The 20,712-nt window shown below is 40.4% G+C and overlaps 1 protein-coding gene across 4 annotated transcripts in view; it reads left to right on the forward strand.

Annotated features, from left to right (window-relative positions):
* The window catches only part of glra1 (glycine receptor, alpha 1), a 161,800-nt gene that overhangs the window by 110,790 nt on the left and 30,298 nt on the right, over positions 1-20,712 (forward strand). For all 4 annotated transcript variants that reach the window (XM_051954487.1, XM_051954488.1, XM_051954485.1 and 1 more), the window contains 2 exons: positions 6,063-6,277; positions 14,940-15,086. In XM_051954487.1, coding sequence (XP_051810447.1) covers positions 6,063-6,277; positions 14,940-15,086 — 362 coding nt within the window. The remainder of the gene's footprint in view (positions 1-6,062; positions 6,278-14,939; positions 15,087-20,712) is intronic.

Genomic DNA, 20,712 nt, shown 5'->3' on the forward strand with positions numbered 1-20,712 from the left:
AAACTAATGGTTTTCAATATCAAAATGATGTTTTATATCAAAATGAGTATTTAGCCTTTTTTTGACAGTCTATTTGAGATCTGACCCCCCCCCCCCAAGCTCACTGGTTTTTGATCTGGACCTGGTCTAAAGTCATCTAGATGCAAACAAGGCACTAAAATCTCCATGTTTTCACTTTCTAACACACACAAAAAATGTTTTTCCATGTCAAAAAATTGTGCTTAAGTAAAAATTATGCAAATTGTGGAGCTGTGACGCTTGTCTACAATATTTATACCATTTACAGGATGGATGTAATTAAAAAAAACAACAAAAAAACAAAAAAATGATCTATCTCACAAAAGCGATGATCTAAAAATTCCTACAGGCAGCAAAAATCCCCGTTTGTCTAAACTTCAGCCCTGATAGCTGGCTGGGATGTGAGGTAGATGAGCAGATTTTCTTTTTATGGTCGACTTCCTCGGTCCAGAGCCGATCACCAGCAGCTGGGTCACCAATCACAGGCAGCACTCACACCTGGAATACATCTGCTGTTTGAGAGAGGAGAGAATGATCAAAACAGAATATGACGGTCCATAATCAAAGCATGAAGAGGTGGCCATGCTATCGAACTTGCACATTCCTCTACAATTTTATATTTTCACTAAGACGGGGACTTTCATGCGGTCATTTCGATTAATTAATCACATAAAAAATAATGCATTTAAAAAGTGCATTTAATCGCACCTTTCCCAAACATAAGCAACCAATCCTGTCAGCTTGCAGAGTGGGGCTCTTTCTTTTGATCATTATACTTGGTCAAAATCAGTTTTCGGTTGAATATGTGCGGCTGAATTAATCCAACATTAAATCTAACTGTTGTGGAGCTTCGTCTAGTTGTACAGCAGATTAAGATGTGACACTATCTGATTTTAGAGGTTAAACCGACAAACGGAAAGGCCCTTTAAGAATCCAAAATGTCCTCTGAACACCTGTAAAAACGTCTCACTTTCGAGGTCTGTACCTCCAGATGATCCCCACATAGATCAAACACGCAGACGTGCACATTTTGTAATTTCCTGTAAGGGGAAGTATGGATTTGAATGCGTGCACACACGTACACGGCTGCTCGTCCTCCTCCTAATTGGGTGCGTGCAGAGGCGGACTCCAATATGTGCAGTGTTAAATACAGAACACGCAACACACAGCAGCACACACACACACACACACACACACACACACACACACACACACACACACACACACACACTCAGCCCCCACACTGAGATATGGGCCCGGCTGAATAATTTCAATCTTCTTATCAGATGGAAAATATGGACAGCACTTAAAAGCTCTGAAGTGTATCACAGCTATAAATCAAGTCCAACCTCATCGACTCTCCTCCTCCTCCTCCTCTTCTTCCTCCTCCTCCTCCTGCTGCTGCTGCTGTCATTTTCTTCTCCCCTGCTTCCTCCCGTCCTCTTCCCTCTCTCCTCACATCTCCTGGACTTTCTGCTGCTTCACATTCTCCCTCCTCTCGTCTCCAGTCTTTTAGGGTTAACTCTAATTGATGAGGCTGCCTTTCCATTGATCGTCTTTGATTAAATGGATCGTCGGCCATCTTGCTCCCTGGCTCTCTTGTGGTTTATTATGAGACCCACTGTGCTCATTACATTACAGGGAGAGAAGGAGGGACATTTGTTACTGTTGCTACAGCACTGCAATGTAAATAAGCCCACTGCGGTGCGTGTTAATTTAATTATCATCGTTGCAGATTTTTTGGAAACGCACTGTTTTTGGGGGAGAAACTGCCTCTTTTAGCCTGCATATATATGAGCATACACAGTATATTCTCTATCTTGTACATAAACAGATTTTTCAGAGGGATTTAACAGATGATTTCCTTCCAAAAATGCTTAGCGTAAATGTCTTTTATTAGTGAAGAGAATTAAAAGAGCTCCTCTTATAGAAACACAGACTACAAGAAATTAGTTCCATATTTTGTGCTCACAAATTAAAGTAAAAACCAACGTAAAGTGTTTTCAGTGAGGTGTTAGGCCACCATATGCAGCCAGAACAGCTTGAATGCACATCTGCATTGATCCTTCAACTCCACTGAAAGGTTGAGCACCATGCGTTCCACAAATATTTCCCTAATTTGGTGTTTTCATGATGGAGATGTAGAGCCCTAATACATCCTCATAAGTGCTGAGCTGGCTTGAAAACAAACCAGTCAGTGACTCCTGGAAGAGACCATCAGGATGGAAATCTTTCATCATGGAATAGATGCACTAAAATCTCAATGTTTTTATATTTATTACAGAAAATAATGATTTTTCCATATCAAAAATTAGAGTCTTTAGCCTTTGTAGGACAATCTAGTCAAGATTTGTCCCACCTAAGCTTACTAAAATGCTCAAAAAATGCCCTAAATTGGTGGTCTAGATGGGGGGAAAAAATATTATTAATATATTTTTTGTATTTTCACAAATAGAATAACAATTTTACAAATCAGAAACTGTAGGTTAAATCATCTTCAGTCTCTGTTCCAGAGTCTAGTTCATTCATTTTTACCTGTCAGTGGTTTTAATGTTGTGGCTGATCGGTGTATATATACGTAAACGACAGTGCAAAATTGTAGGCATTAAGAGTGCAATGAAAAAAGAATATTTTTATCAGTTAACTTCATGCAGAATACATGAATCAAGTCAGCTGCTTTAAAACATGTTCCAACTTAGACTCTTGTAGTTACTGAACCTGGCAGGCAGGTTGTTCTTCAGTCTCATCGTGAAATCCAGACCGACTCCGTGATCTAGAGATCAGGGCTGTAGGGGGTCAGAACAAATGTTGCAGGACTCCTTGTTCTCTGAGGCTGAGGATAGTTCTCCATGTCTCTGTCTAGATGCTGGAGGTCATTATCCTCCTGCAGAATGAATTTGGAATATCAACCTGAGTATAAAAGCGCCTACAACTTTATCTCTCTGTGAATTGGTTGCTGAGGCAGGAGACGAGGGATTAGGACAAGGAGGTGAAAATTCTTTCGAATCTCTGCGCTTGTCTTTAACGACAACATGCTGCGAGCGTAAACATCCACAGTTAGTTTCCCTTCACAGCTTCACAAGGACTAACGGTGCTTCTGGCAGACTACAACGGGGAGACATCACATCACAAGGCGTCCAACTGCAACAATGCATGGTGTGCAGAATCCTGGCGAACGATTCCAGCAAAGTCAAGTTAAAGTTCCCAAAGAAGGGAAGGTGGTGCAAGGAGGGACAAAGTTATCTAACTCAGGGTCATCTTTCAGACAAAAACACACAAAAAAGCTGACTTTTCAGGAAAGACACAACAAATAAACTACAGGATGTTGTTGGAAGGAACTAACAAGCCATTCTTCATTGGAATCTTTAAGCCTTTTGAATGAGACCGAACACATCTTGGCATCATCGAACAGATCGAACAGGACATCAATGCTGAATTAAGAGCACAAGAAACAAACAAAAAAAGCAATGCTGAGGAGCTTCCTCAATGGGTTTACTTGATTTACAAAAAGGAAATTCTCAAATTTTCGCTTTTGAGTGTCCAACATTTTCTGGAATGACGCAGATTGACTCATTTTGGTCAATCAAGAATTAGTGTAATGCAAAAATCATGTCATTGTCATTGATTGACTGATTGATTGATTCACATTTTACCTTTTTTGTTGTCTTCCCCTTAGAGTTAGCATTCTCTATTTTGGTGTTTTCATGATGGACATGTAGAGCGCTGTCTAATACGCTCCCATGTGTGTTCAGTTAGGTTGAGTTCGTGAATCCTGGAAGAGACTATCAGAATGGGAGTCATGGAATAGACAAAAAAGATGTACTGAAATCTCCATGTTTTTACATTATAACAAAGAAAATAATGGTTTTCCATATCAACATTATGTTTTATAGAGTCTTTAGCATTTTGTATGATAATCTAGTTAAGATTTGACCCACCCAGGCTCACTGGATTTGATCTGGACCTGGTCTAAAGTGGTCCAAATGCAAAAAATACACTAAATTCTCCATGTTTTTACATCCCTACAGAGAAAATATTGGTTTTCCGTATCAAAATGATGTTTTATAGAGTCTTTAGCCTTTGTATGATGATCTATTCTGAATGTGACTCACCTAAGCTCACTGGTTTTTGATCTGTTTCTATTGAAGACTTCCTGCCATGCAATTGTAACCTTAAGGAAGCTGCAGTTGTAAAATGCTGTTTAGTTATTGTGTTATATCAAGTGGTTTCCTATTTACATTGTACAGCACTTCAAGTTGGACTTATTAAATGTTGGCGGAAGGAACCCAGTGAGGGATCGTAACATTGTGACTCCAAGTTCTACAGGTTGTTAAAAGCACCTGGCACTAGCATTCATAAAGATGCAAAGTGTAGCGTATTTGTCGTTTCATCAGGGAGGACGAGGCCATGACTTCCCTGTTTCTTCTACTCTAAACCACTGCCGTAACGCTCCGACAGGCTGCCACTGCAACAAGTACCAGGCAGTCCAAATCCAGAGCCTCCTCCTGTGTTTGTTGTCTAATATTCAACATGTTTTGGCTTCATTTGATCTCCAGCCCGAGTGTGTCTCTGTGATTTTCCGCCCCTGATTTACACTTTGGCTTAGCGCTCGCACCGCAGAAAGATGACAGTTTGTCTCGAAGCTGTCGACGTCGTCTTCCACCCTTGTATTTTCTCTCTCCACGGCTCGTCCTCCTTTTCCCTGCCAGTCCAAAAACTCCTCCCTTCTCTCATCCCTCAATCCCACTTCCTACCGTCACTCCGTCTCTCTTTCTCCTCGTCCCTCCAGATCTTGCTTTTAATTCACCCCTCAGTCTCGTCATTTCAACTTGTTTTTCCAGGAGACACGTCGGTACCAGCGTGTAGATAATGTGCCCTTTCAGATGAAGATAACAGTTATTTCAGAAAACTCTCGTGGCTGCTAATAAAACTGCGGTGCCTCGGGGAAAACTGCTGAAAGAACATTTTGCTTTTAAGTAAAGTTTAAACATCGACCGATGCTATTATTTATTTTTCCTGGAATCAACCTCGTGATGCAGTGCAAATTCAGTCGTTTCCAAATGAGATATTAATGCTGAAAAACAGGACACCTACTGAAACAAAATGATCCGCTCCATGAATATAAAACTGAGTAGAGAAAACCTTTGAAGCCGTGAGTGTCATGAGTCATCTCGTTGAGAAATAATAACCTTTTCCGAGGGTGCAGGCGTATCCATTCTTTTTAAAATGCTGATCACTGGAATATATTTAGGCAAAATGGAGAAGAAACTGTCTGTGAAAACTACTTTAACTTTTGATGATTTTTGCATAAAACTTTCAGGCCCAGAATTTAGGACAAGAACTTCTCTGTCACATTTTTGGGGGGGGGAATTTTAAAGTTTATTTAATTGAACGGACGTCTCTGACTTCTCTAAAACAGACTTACTCAAAGGGATTCCATACATATTTGAGCCCGATTTATGCTTAAAACTGCTTGCAAAATCATGTCATTGTCATTACATAGAGTTCACATCACATAATTGATATAAGGATATCTTTATTTATTCAGAAAACAACAGTTAGCATGTTAGCATTGAAGACGTCCTGCAATGCAATCAGAACCTTATGGAAGCTGCAGTTGTGTTACATTGTGTTTTGCTTGATTGTACAGCACTTCGGTTGAACTTTTGCTATTAAATGTGCTTTAATTCCCAGTGAGCGCACAGAAATACAATTCCAAACCTGTGTTTTTCTTTTCAACCTCGAAGATGCCAAATGTCCAAAACATGGGTAATGGAGAAAAATAGCTCTTCTGTGTCCAGACAGACCCTCATCTTTCAGCTTTAAAACTGAAATCTTCTGCCGAAACACTCTGCCAGTGAGTGGTAGAGTCTTGCTGTGTTGCTCATCTGTCTCGGTATTTGTCTTACACCATTCACTCAGCCTTACAGGTGACTCACCTTCAGATGCTATTCTCTCTTTCTATCTGTCTTACATCCTCTTTTCCACCACAAACCTCCAAAAAACTCCTTCTGATAGAACTCTTTCTCCTCCCCACCCCTCAGGTAAATTCACCTGTATCGAGGCTCGTTTCCACCTGGAGCGTCAGATGGGTTACTACCTGATCCAGATGTACATCCCCTCGCTGCTCATCGTCATCCTGTCCTGGGTTTCCTTCTGGATCAACATGGACGCTGCGCCTGCCCGGGTGGGCCTGGGCATCACCACTGTGCTGACCATGACCACACAGAGCTCCGGTTCCAGAGCCTCCCTGCCCAAGGTGAGGACAAATCAAACACACCTCTCAGTACCAGCTATGTAAGGAACGAAGCAATGCATTATCGGCTTTTTGGAAAAAGTTCAAGAAAGTCATCTTTTATAAAATCCAATCAAAAAGACCTGTGCCTATAAGAAGCAAAAACTATACTTACATTTGGCTATATACCCTTCAAATTAGACTCTTTGTGCAGCTGTAGAGCACTCACAGCAATCCTGTCATGCTTGTGATGCTCTCTGGGAGTCCTGTTTGTTGAGCACCATCTGCAATGGGTTCAAACAGCAACCTGAATTTGGAAGAAGAAGAAGAAGAAGTCGTAGGGAGGCAAGTCTGGTTGGGAATGACGATTGTGTCGTTGTTTTACTGAATATTGGGGTGGTAGTGGCTCAGGTGGTAGGGTGGGCTGTCCATTAATTAAAAGGTTTTGGGGTTTTGATACCTGGTCACTACCCAACATGTAGAAGCATGCTTGGACAAGATGGTAGGTGAGCACCTTGGATTGTAGCTCTTCCACCGTTGGCATGTGAGGATTCTCCATTGTAGAATCTAGCTAAGGGTAAAAGATGCTTTTTAAGCACAGGCACCGTAGGACTCTGTAGGTCAAATTCACTGGTGATTGTCACACAAACCAACTATCTTCTGACCTGGAGCATCTTCTTCAGTGTTGTGACTTTGGATCATAGCTGTAGACCTACCTCCAATGATGATCCTCAACGTGAATGTTGGCTTATTGTGTAATCTGATAAGACCCAGCCCCATCCTATTTCAGATGGGGCTGAAGTCTATCCCAGCTGACTTAGAAGTAAAGCAGGGTTCAGCTAGACAGGTTGCCAGTCTATCGCAGGGCTACACATGGAAACAGACAACCAAGCACATTCACATTCATACCTACATACAATTTAGGAACACTAATTAACCCCAGTATGTTTTTGGACTGTGGAAGAAAACCGGAGAACCCGGTGAGAACATGCAAACTCTTCACAGAAAGATTCCACGCCGGGACGTAAGATCTTCTAGATGTGAGGCTAAAGTGCTAACCACCAAGCCAAGTGATTACCAAAACATGTGTAACAGGTGTGATGTTGATTGTGCACTCACAAAAAATCATAAATCACAAGAATTACTGCTTACACTGGCTGCATGATTGTGACACACTCATGTCCACCAGAGACAAACTGACCTTTTCGATCACATTTCGCTTGATCAGAATGGAAAAACAGAAAAAAAAATTGCAATCTGTGATTGTCGAGGGAGTTTTATGCATTCTTAAAAGCAACCGTTTATCCACCTGAATGAATTCTCCACTTCAAACAAGATGAATGTGTTAAATACTGAGCTTTAGAGGTGTTAGTAGATAAATTATTTTTACTTCAAACAGAGCTAGGCTAGTTGTTTCCAGCATTAATGCTAAGCTACCCTAAGCTTCTTCTGGCTTCAGCTCAGCACTTAGAGTGGTTATCGATCTGCACTTCAAACTCTCTGCAAGAAAATGACTATTTCTCAGCAAACCGTCTTTCTACGAGATATAACAAGTCAAGGAGATCAAAGAAACAAATGCTTAAGTGTGCAAACTATGAGGATTTAGATAATAATTTATCAGGATGCTGACTTTAGCAACACTCATTTTAAATCCTGATTTTACTTCCATTCATTTCATGAACAGCTTCACTGAGTTTTGAGAAGCCATTTCATTTTGTTTCCATCCAAATGTCAAAAAATATTAAGATAAAGAGAAAAGGGCAGCAGTATCACAGGAAAAAAAGAAATATTATTGGCATGAGGCTTGATGATGACTGATGTTTTTCCATTTCTTTGTTCACTTCAGTCAGTGAGCTACAGTTTTGGAATGAATAATTAATGCTTAAAACAAGGAGAGAGGCAATGAAGAAGGAACCGTCGGCAAGAAGAGGAATTAATAGTAAAAAGAGAGGAAGAGGGGATCAAGGCAAAGAGGAAGAGAAGAAATGGAGGCATAGAAAATGTCCTTTTCATTGACAAATTAGAGTTGAGACGAGAGGCAGATAGATGGACGGGTGAGGAGGAGAAGTGGTGAAAGAGGAAAGAAATTTCAGTGTAAGGTGACAAAGATGAAAATAAACGAGAAATTTTTTTTCTATTTGGGATTTTCAGATTAGAGAAAATAAAAATAACGGTCAGAGTTTGCGTGAGTCAGTACAGTTGTGTAATTATGTCCAGGGAAGCTGTAATCCTCAACACACACACACTCTCTCTCTCTCTCTCACACACACACACACTGTGTTTGTTGACATTAGGTGCTTCATGCGCTCTAAAAATTGAACAAGTGAACCGTGATTCCTCCGCAGTTCATCTGTCACAATAATGATCACACAGCACAGCTGAGCTTAGGTGGGCATGCTGCTCACACACACACACTCGCACACACACACGCACACAGCTCTGTGTGCGTGTGTGTGTGATTGATAACAGACACACACACACACCTACACATATGGCTCTTTTCATGAGCGACTGCTGTGCCACGTCAGACGAAGGAAGATGGAGGAAGGAGAGGAAAGACGCTGTGCTGCTAGCGTTAGCTTCTGACATGGGTCATTCCAGAACCGGAGGACATTCTACATCCTGCACATCAAATTTCAAATAATTCACTTACCAAATACTAAAAAATTGAGTTGCGGTATAAATTTAGTTATCCTGAGACCAAATCTATGAAAACTAGGGTAAAACAATGTTTCTTAAAACCCCAAATTAGTCTGGAGTTCCCCCTAAAATACCATTTTTCTCCTGTCCCACCCCCCTGATGACCAAAAAATTATACCATTGATATGTAAGCTGAGCCAAAAATAAATAAATAAATTAATTAAAAAGAAAAAAAGAAAAAAAAATGTAAGCTGAGCCAGTCAAGCCTTTGATCGATCATTACCTATTATTGATGAATAAGTAGCAGAAAATTTTAACAGATAAGATTTATTTTTCAAAATGTTGGAAGCCTAGCCTAGCCGCGCTAGATAACCCACAGCAACAAATTTAATTCTCTGCCAGGGTGGGTCTAGTTACCCTCCATAAGGCTCGAGGCTGGACGCTCCTAAAACTGGCCGGACCAATCACCATGAAGTGTAGAGTCAGAAGGCGGGCGTAACTAAGTGACGACAGAGGCGCGACGATTCTGACAGAAACAACCGGCTCACAATAAACAGTTATCTTTCGACTTGGCTTTGGCCACAGCCCTTAAAGATTTGAAGCTAAAATTCAACTTGAAAGATAAACAAAGGACGGCACTGAAGTGTTTCATTGAGAAGAAAGACGTATTTGGACTTATGCCGACGGGATATGGCAAATCCTTAATATACCAGTTGGCTCCGCTGGTTGGGAAGCTAATGGGACTTAGCCACAATCCGCCGGCGCTCTAGGAACTACGTCAGCCTATTCGTTGCGTTGATTGGTTGTATACCTACCCAATTGCTGCAGAGGGATTTGAAAGACAACCTTTTAGCCCGCCTCCCTCCCTGTCGAGCTTCCCCAGACCCTTGTGCCTTCAGAAACATGGGTCTAGCACGGCTAGGCTATTGGAAGCCCCAAACCTCCAATTCTGGAATGAGCCATATTCAAGGATCCAACAGTCTCCCTCCTCTTGGTTCTCCCACATCCATCTTCCTGTTACTGCCACTAACAGCAGTAAATAAGGACCTTTTCTCCCATCATCCACTGCTGTGTCTCACACTTTTGGACCCCTGTTGTTTGCTGTCACCTCAGGAAAAATAACAGAAACACTCACAATACTATAAACAAGAAAATATCTGCCCTACATAGTGCAGGTTGGCGCATGAGTTTCAGCTTTAACAAGCAGCATTTGCCGGATTTCAGAGGATTCTTTGATGGTTGTTTTGGGTGGAAAATACAAGCAAACATAGAGGCAAACACTGAAAACAAAAACTGTCTTTACGTCAGAAAGAAACGTAACCTTACGCAGCTCAGAGGACAAAACTAGTACATGGAGAAAGTACTTTGCTCTCTCTGCCAGGTTTGACAGCATCAGTGCTCGGTAACACTTTGGATGCCACAGCTGTTGACACTCTGGATCCCAAACATCTGCCTCTGGATCCTCCTGTTCAATCTCTTTCACACTTCATGCAGGTTGTGACAGACTGTGAGCTGTGATTGGTCAAAATCCAGCATGTGGTTGGACAGTGCAGGGCAACGGCTATCACCTTGAGTCTTGTACTAAACAAACAGTAAGAGTTAAGTCGTCTAATGTTAGCTCTTAGAGCTCTGGTAAATTACCTAAGGTGCATTTTAAAACTTTATGAAGGTTTTAACCAAATTAATAAGTAAAAACAATCCTTGACAGTGGCTAAAGCTAAAATTAGATGCCTCTATAAACAGACCAATAGGCTATGAATTCAAATCAGTTCTGTTCAGTTTTATTTATATATCATCTCACAGTGCTTAACATAGTGAGGTACAGACTGTACGAATTATAAACAGAGAACAGAAAACCCCCAAAACAGACTGGCATCTCTCACCAATAGGAACCAAAAATCCTGAAGCAGGCTGAAGGTATCTAACCCACAGACGAGTTATTTTTTTAAGGTTTTTCCAAGCTCAAGGAAACTAGACTTCTTTCTGGTTCTTGAAGACATTTGACATCTCGTCCAAGAGTTTTCCTTAAACTGTGCGACAGCAAGAAACAGCTGGAAGTTAGGAATAAAAGAAAACTCCACTGGCTGCATAAGACATTCAGAATGATACAAAGTTGTTTGTATTCTATTCTTGTGCATCATGTTTGTAATATGTTTATTTTTTACACTTAAAAACAGATTTTGAACATTTTGATAATTGGAAAAGAAGAATATTAAACAGGACAGCAACATCCATTTTCTTGACATTATCCCACTCTTTCTGTGATATAATCACCGAAAGCTTGGAGTAGGAATATAAATGTTACAATTTCTTTAAAAGTATGAGGTAAATTAAAATTTTAAATGGAATCATCTTGAAGGCATGTTTTTTGACAAATAGCTGGTCTATGAACTGATGCAAACTTGTCATTACAAGGATATTGGAAGAAAACGCCCTCAGCAGGTCATTTTTGACCCACTTATGCATCTAAGCAAGGGCGTCAGTTTGTTTTAAAAAGTGGGGGGTGGAGACCACAGCACTTTGAGAAAATGTCGAAGAACGGCGGCAAAATGCCACAAGCTGGGCTCGAACTCACAACCACTGCACCAAAGGCGGAGGCTCAACATGTTAAGCTATCGGTACATGCAGGTAGAGGGGTCTGTGGGCCACTATAGTACTAATTCTCCCAGGCCGAAATTTTGCCCCTGCACGCCTCTGGTCGGAGCTTCCACTTGGCACGGGCACAAATTTAGCATCTGCGCGTTTTTTTTAATCTCACGAAGGTGTGCTGCATGTCTGTGCAACTCTCGGCCGAGTGCGGATGGTGCGTTCAGGAGCATCGGAATTTTCTATACTTCTGAAAATAACTGGGTTTACAACGGCTTACATGTGAAGAATTTGAATGTGTTGGAGACAAAATGACCCCTGACAAAAAGTGGGGGGGACACGTCCCCACCGTCCCCCCTAAACTGATGCCTGTGCATCTAAGGGTTAAAGTATTTCAGTGGCTCTCTCAGCCGGTCGGTCATTTAGCTGATCGGTGGTTGGAAGAATGACCAGGGCTGCAGTTCTCCTCCATTTCTTCTCTGAACGCTGGAACATTGTCCTGCAAAGCATGAGTCCAGTAACAGCACCTAAGCTGCAGCTCAGCAGGCTTCACTGTCAGTTTGTCAGAAACTTTCAGCTTCACTCAGCGACTGGATGAGCTACTGGACATTAGTTTAGTTTAGTTTAGTCCGGCTGCTAGCTAAAGGCTGCCTCAGTGTTCACAGGAAGATCTGGAGGCTGCGTTTAGTATAGATAGATAGATGGATCAAAAACTGTGAAAACCATTTAAATTACAAAATAAGGGCCAATATCTGTAAAATAATGACACTTTTAGTTGGTTGAAATAAATTAAGACAGTAGTTTTCTGTGATTTTTAGTAGATATTATCTGTAAATTAACAAATCTGTTAAAAACAAAGAAAAAATTTCAAAAAATTACTATTTTTAAAACCCAATATGAATAACTTCTCTTTTAAATAAGAGCAATTTAAAAAAAAACTACATTTTTGCTCATTTAAACACACTATAACGAGTATCAAAATGCAGATTTTTATGTAAACATGGAAGTTGTTTTTTATGGCTTACATGCAAAAAAAAATTCTGATGTCATTGAACAAAATGAGCACAATTACATTTTTAAAATTCATTTTAAGATACAACAGCTGAAACATAAATTTAGATTTTAACCTTGCTAACATGCCCATGTGGTGTTTAAATATGCTGGAATACACGTCGCGAGCCAAATGAGTGGTTGCTAACAGCGTTAAATGTAATGCATTACACATTCCTTTGTCAAAAAGTAATGCACTACTTTATCTATTTAGTCAATTCAAAAGTATTTTATTAATAAACTGCTTTCCCATCCTTTTCTTAACAAGGAGGTGGTCTTTCGTGCTTCTTTTTAATCGAGCGTATGCACAATGGTGACAGCAGAGTTGGATGAAACTGTTAGAAATATGTAACTGGATGAATTTCACTGGTGCAATCGATGCCACAGTAAATATTGTAGCACTTCTTAGGAGTTTTTGGAGGCTAATCTAAAAACTATTTCCCACCAACGTAAAGCCCAATTTTGCTAGACCTTGCTAGAGGAGGTTGCGCAGCTACAAATTGTCGGCAAAACAAAATGAATGCCAGGAAATAAACAGTTTAGAGACACCAAGTCCAACAATTTGGTGTACCCACTCTGTCGCCATCTGCTTCATTTAGCTCACTTAACGATCTGCTTTCCCAGAGTCATCCCAGAGAAGGGTGTATTTTGTGCCAGTTTCTAGGCAACAAAAGGCCATTAAGGAGGTTGTTTCACATATTTCATATTGCATAATGGCGGTGCAGAGTTCTTCACTTTTTTTTTCGTCCATTGCGTCTCTTTTTCTCTCAGCATCTCATGTCGAATATCGTGACTCCATCTGAACAAATCCAAAACAGCACCGTAAAGCACCACAGATAGTGTCCAGAGCTCAGTATTATTCAGCGAAAGGCCTCTCAAAGCACACACCGAGCGTGTAAACTGGCTTTCAGATGAAAATGGTGGTAGCTGTGGATGCTTTTCTGTGTGCCAAACAACTTAACTTTCGAGGCTGCTTATTCACACATAAAGCGAGTTGCTTTTTAACGCCGTCTCTGGAATCTTCCTTCCCCTCTCTCTCTGCCTGGATGACCATGAAGCCGAGTGAACCGGTTGACCATTCAGGCCTCAGCGGTTCTCTGCAGCTCTGGCGGGGGGTGGGGGGAGTTGGAAGTCACTCGGGCATTCCAAGATGAATGTTTTCATAAGCAGGAGTGAACTGAGCGCGAATCGCAACAAGGCCGAGCGACGACGTTAAGCACTGCGTGTTTGTGTAAAGTGATCCAAAGTCATAGTTTAATTGGATTTTAAACGGCTGATGGTGGGTTTCCTCTCTCTGCGACAGAACAGGGCTCTCCCCTCTCAGGCTGCACGGTGTAATTGCGTGCGGAGATGGAGAGTTGTAATGACAGGCCGGGGTGAATACACTTGAATAATGGTACTTGGCAGGCAGATAGCAATCAGACAATGATCCAACCAGACTTCATTTAGCCGTGATTATCCGGACAGTCCTCACCGTGTCCATCTTGCTCCGTAGCGCACTCGTTTAATATAAAAGCTGCTCGCATTTGTCTGGATTTTGTCTGGAGTTGTGGATTTCTATCCATGTCAATCCATCTATAAATGTCGAGCATCATAAACCTCTGAAGTGAAACTGAGCCTCTGAAATTCAAATGTGTGGAAAAGCTTAAACCGAAGCCCCCACTTCCCAAATAAATGTATTATTACATTACAAATGTCACATTTCACTGTAGCCCTGTTGATATTTAAAACCATACAGGTGTCCGATGGGAAAGTGTTGATCAGTCTTTCTTTTAAATGATGTACACCCCCTGTCAAAAGTATTGAGACACTTTCTCATTTATTTGAATGACCCCCTGTCTCAATACTTTTGACAGGGGGTGTATTTGTTCTCTCTTATTCTAAATAATTGTTGTAATTTATGCATGTTTCACAACATGATTTGGAAATATATTCTCATAAATAACTTGATTTACTGCTCCACTATATTAATTTGTGCCCCTGAATTTAAACTGTGCTCTAAAATGCAACAGGGATGACTCAGAGTGCACCCACAGCCAGCAAAATGCCACCGAGTATCCAAAAAAGACGTCCAAAATGGCCACAATTCATCTGATCTACTCCAAACTCAACACTGCACTTCCTCATTTTTCCAGCAATACACAAACTGAGTTTAAAGTAAATCAGATGAACCAATATTAAGATATTTGAAGAACAGACACACACACTCCTGTGTTTATTTCTTACTGAGATTAGGTTGTCTCTTGGTTGCTTTTTTGGTTTTGTTTCTGTCTCCGATAGAAACAGGCAATTTTGATTATGAAATGTGTGAAAATCATTTGAGACAAGGATTTGAAGGCAACTACAAAGCAAAAGAAGTGAAGTGTTCCTTATTGTGACATTTCTCGTCGGTCTTGTCGCCCACCTACAGGTGTCCTACGTAAAAGCCATCGATATCTGGATGGCCGTATGCCTGCTGTTCGTGTTCTCGGCTCTGCTGGAGTACGCCGCCGTCAACTTCATCGCCCGCCAACACAAGGAGCTGCTGCGCTTCAGACGGAGGCGACGGCACATGAAGGTGAACACTCTCAGAACATCTGTGACACAATCAGGCATTTACATTTACATTTGTCGTTTTCAGTCTTTCATCAGCATTCAAGGTGATTCCGAATAAGGAAATGAAAAGTCAACAGCCAAGATCTAACAAAGATGAATACCAATCAGCTTAGTTTTCCACATTCGCAATCCTCCAGATCTACCTTCGACACTGGATAAAGTTTAAGGACAAAGGAGCTTTGAGGCAGTAGAGTGTTTTCCAGTGGTCAAATAATTCAACAAGTATCGCATTCAGAGAGCAAAGTACTCCACCAAGGCTGCTCAGTCATTGTATGATTTACAGATAAGTCCACAGCAGTGGATTTGTAGTAGGATCGCAATCTTGTGATCGTCAGCAGGCAGATGAGTTGTTGTCATGCAGTGACGCTGTGCCGCTGTCTTGCAGTGATACAGACATTCTTAACAAATAGACTATAAGCTGCATCACTGCTAAAATTTAATCACTTGGTCCTTGAATCATTTCTGACCCTCCCTGAAAATTTCATCCAAATTCTTTCGTCTGTTTTTGAGCAATGTTGCTAACAGACGAACAAACGGACGGCGATCGATAAATAGCTCAGCCACATTCCTTGGCGGAGTAACAACTGTTTTTTTGTCCACACACAAGAATTTAGTTCATCCTGTCTCATGTTTTTGCCTCTAATCATCTAATCAGGAGCCACAAATAGCCTAAATCCACAGACGCGTCGTTTTTAACCAACACTGTTATGGAAGACCTCCACAGCTAAACAGCTTCGTGCTTCCAACAGAATAAACAGTTGAAGTTGTGAGCTGGTCGCTGAGTCATTTCTGGCTCTGCGAACGCCAGGAACTGCCGAATCTCGGCTCTCGTCTGTCTTCAGGCCCTCTGAAAGATTCGCTCGGCGTTTGATATTAGCTTCCTGTGCTGCTCGTCATCGTCAGCAGGAACACGAGGCATGAATGTTTCATGGCGCCGAGCAGCGGAGCAAACACAGACAAGGCTCGTAATGGCTTTACCATGTAGAAGAGCCATTAAACACAAACAAAATCAAGGTAGGAAGCGTTAGTTTGTGGAAATGCACAAGGAGCGGTGACGGTGCTGCAGGTGTTAGCGGTGGGATGAGTATTTGCAGCTGTGCTTCCCACTGAGAATATGTAGGACTGTTTTTAGCTCCTGTAAAGTGCTGGAAATCACATCAGTGTGGTTTGACTTCCCAGGTCTTCTTCTTTTCATAGCAGTATTTAGAAATAAACATCTTGCTGTAGAACTTGCCAAGTAAAAGAAGAGACATTTATATCTTTAACTCCTGAAACATGTAGCTTAACCAAATTTCTAACCAGTGGTTGCTGTTGTGAAGGTGTTGACCAAAGCATGCCATTTTTCAAACCTAACTAAAGAGTTAGTTTAAACAGAATCAAAATGAAAATAAATGGGTGAACGCAAGACTAAATGGACACAATCCCAAGGTCCTCTTTGTCTAAGTATTTCCATTGATTGAGAAATTCTTCCACATTTGTTTGGAGAGGAAGGTCGGCTTTTGGGAGACAGGGTAGCGAATTTCGCTGTTCTGTTGTCCTTGTTTTTTTGAATATTATTAAGAACATAAGCCACAAAGAAAAAAACATGTGGTTTATTCTGAGTCACGTATTAATCCATCACTAAAAATAATCTCAATAAATTCACAGCAGGATCAGTCTGTGTCATATTTGGACTAGATTGTGAGATTTGCATGTGTTCAGAGCTGGGAATTTAGACATTTTCACTCTCGAAAAAGCTGCTTTACACATTTAATGTCTTCAAAAATATAAATCTCATAGCCAAGACATTTAGTGAGGACACAGACAAGATTATTCCCAGCATATCTAAATGGTTAAAAGGCAGCAAAGGACAAAATTTTAATTACTGGCCTTTGAAAGTGGAAGAAAATGTGCATTTTTTAAAAAACAATAGTTGGTATTGAGAGCCTAGAAAGTAAACATATACATTTCTGTTCAAAACTTTTGGGCGATTTCTTGTTTTCCATGAAAACTCGCATTTTTATTCATGTGCTAACATAACTGCACAAGGGTTTTCTAATCACCAATGAGCCTTTCAACACCATTAGCTAACACAATGTAGCATTAGAACACAGGAGTGATGGTTGCTGGAAATGTTCCTCTGTACCCCTATGGAGATATTCCATTAAAAATCAGCTGTTTCCAGCTTGAATACTCATTTAGCACATTAGCAATGTCTGCACTGGATTTATCATTTATTTAATGTTATCTACATTGAAAATTCAAAAATATGGACATTTCTAAGTGACCGTAAGCTTTTGAACTGCATATATATGTATATATTAGACATCTAACATTAGTAGAATTTAATCTACGGTACATATGGCAAGCCAAATTTCCAGTTTTTTGCTGTTTTGACTGAGCGAATAACAAGGACCTGGCATGAATTGGGGTCTATAAAGTACGCTGTCTTTCTATATACCAAGGACGTGAAATTTAGCAACATTTCAGGCTTGTTTTGCTGTTTTGCATCACCAAATGTTCCCAAAGATTGTGCAGCCAGAGCCAAAGAACAAATCTGCAGCACCTCAATTCTGAGAACTTGAAATATTTTGTCAATCGGGGGTTTCATTTACTCATAACGAGAGGTTTGTTTGGTCAAAAGTAACGAGAAAACGCTTCGATTTCCGTCAAATATGTGGTGACAAACAGCAAACCTCATTTTCATCGAATACAAAGTGGACAAAGTATCATTTCCAGTTGATCAAGTCCACAAACAGTCTTCAATAAAGCAGAAAGACCGAAAACAGTACTTTATTCCCACTACGGCTCAAACACACTTTTTTTTTTTTTTTTACGTCGTTGGAGGGAAACAAAAAGATGCAATACACGATTATTTGGAGTAGAAAAACTGACCAGTGTGTCAGATATTTTTAACAAACAAATGGGTGTTTTGTGTGAATCGTACGTGTGTGTTTCTGTGCAGCATTTTAACAGCACGATCACATCAACGGATTCTATCCTGACATCGCTGTGAAGTCGAAAACAAATACATCTCAAAACCGCCTTAAATTTTTTATCAGCTGTCTGACTGCCTGTGAAGATTACCGCCGATGAAATAAACATGAAGCAGGAAGCTGAAAATGTGACACTTTATTTAATTTTCTTCAAAACTGCTTTGGATATGTTTAGTTAAAATGACAAAGCACAATGTCAATTCTTCTATGGAGGAGACTTGAGATGTATCCGGGCTTTTTTCTTCTTCTTCTTCTTTCTTTTGGTTGGTTTTGTCTTTTGAAGCATTTAATCAATCAATTCTATCTGCCCGCTCGGATTTATCAGTCCCAGGCTGCTGGATTGAATAAAGAGTAAAACTGTCAGGCCTGCGGAGAATATGGAAGCGCCGGATGATTGTAAAAGCTTGCTGGTTTGTGTGGCGAAGGGCAGGAAAACGGCCACAAGAAACCCAACAACATGCCCGCAGTAAACAATCCACACAGTGCTGGATTTGCGAGTCTGTCCGAGTGTGTCGGTGTGTGAGATTGTGGCTGTACAGCCGGCGAGCATGCATGAGTGCATCCGCGAGTGCCCTTGTGCATTCCGGTGTTGCAGGGCATGTGTTCGTGCCTGCCGTGACTCGAGCTGCTTGATTGAATCTGACATGTCTCGGTGTGTGTGAGCATGATCGCGTGTTCACGTATTTTTGAGGACCTCGAGGCTGTCGAGGTGACAAAGGTGGCGCCACGGTGGGGGGGGACGCCGTGTGACACAGCCGGAGTTCGGACGGACCGACGTTATTTGGAACCCAGCTGGTTTTGATATAAGTGAATCTTTTCCGTATTTTTTCCCACATGGGTGACGAATCAAACCCAGAGATGTTCCATTTGCAATGATTCAAAATAGATTAAAGCAGCGAAGTTTCATATTTGATGAGCTGGAAACAGTAAATGTTTGGCATTTTAGCTGCTTGATACACAGGCCTTAATTTATTCTCTGTCAAATTCATCCATTGACTCTTCCTTTTTAGCATATGTATTACTAATTGATTGATTTATTGATGACAAAATGCCACTTGCAGCAGTTTTAAAGACAAATCAGCAGCGTGTAACGACCCATTTGTGTGTCTGTATCAGCAGATTTAAAATCATTCCTGAAAGTTTTCACACAGAGGAATGCTGTTTTGTTGCAGTGCAAACACTTGTTTTAGTGATTTTGGAATATTGGGTGAAAATAGAACAGTTTTTTGGTGTTGAGTTTTGCTGTCACTAGGATTCTGCATCCCAACGATGTAAATGAAGTCATTATTTCATTGGTGAGACCGTTAAGTCCATTTCAAGCAAAACTTTTATTCATTTAAAGTGGGTTGAGAGTTTCTGTGAGACAGACACAATAACAAGTGAGGTTAAAACGTAGTAACAGTTACAGAATGAAACAGTCTCAAGTCTGAAAAAGAGAATTTTGACACGTTTAAAAGTGGAAACACTTAAAAATTTAAGTGTGTTTAACTTTAAATAATTTGTCACGTGGCTTGATGTATTTGCAAAGAATAATTATTTGGGGTTGAGCCCTGTGACAGACTGGCGACCTGTCTCCCCCCCCCCCCCAACCCTAGTGAGGATAAAGCGGTGTATAGAGAATGGATGGATGGATGGATGGATGGATGGATGGATGGATGGATATTTGGGGTTGCACAGCTAAATCTGACAAAATATTCCCACTTCATGTTTAATTAATATGATTTTTAGGGATAAAAATGAGATATTTCCTTTGGTACAAACCTGGATATGAGCTGAGACAGCATAAAATACTGCTACTGATATCTTTAGTTGTAAACAAAAATGAGATTGAAACAATAAAAGTAGTTTGAATTATGCATCATATTTAATTATCTTATCTTTTCAATTTCAACAGTTTTTCAACATTAGAATTGTTCTAATATTAAAAAACATCTACATGCATTAGAAAAAAACAAGAACATAACACATTGACAAACAACAAATTACTTCTGTCAACACATTACACTACACTTGTTAATGTTGTAATTTAAAGTTCCCAAATTTGAACCGTCTTAGTAGTTAATAAATGTTTAATTAGCTAAATTATTGACATAAACATTTACTCAGTAACATCACTAGTACTGACTACTAAAGGCAAAACAAGAACACAACTGAACTTCTAGTTTTTATGCATATTTGCAAGTGCTACTCATAAATACTTGAGTGAACAAAGAAATCTATGTTGCCTGAATGCCTCAGTCTGAACTAGTTAGTAGAAAGAGTAAAGCTTAATTTTTCTAGCACATGCAACATTTCAGTTGAAGTGACTCAGTAAAATGAGCCGAGGTAACAGTGTGTCCTCGACCATTAATATAGGTTATGTTCAGGCTCGTGAGGGTTTAGCATATCAGAGATGTAAGCAGGTTTTAAAACCTGAGCATGTCTCAGTGTAATCATTAAAATTTTAAAATCTACTCGGATACACGCGGCTCATATCCATGCAACTGTGACTCATCACAGGTTCCATATTTAATGACGTGAGGCCTGCCAAGAACAACAAAAAAGCTGCTTTTTAACCCATAAGAACCCAGACACATTTTTCCTTAAATGACTTAAAGGTGTTATGGAGGATGT

Source organism: Acanthochromis polyacanthus, chromosome 10 (assembly GCF_021347895.1).
Source record: "Acanthochromis polyacanthus isolate Apoly-LR-REF ecotype Palm Island chromosome 10, KAUST_Apoly_ChrSc, whole genome shotgun sequence".
NCBI lineage: Eukaryota > Metazoa > Chordata > Actinopteri > Pomacentridae > Acanthochromis > Acanthochromis polyacanthus.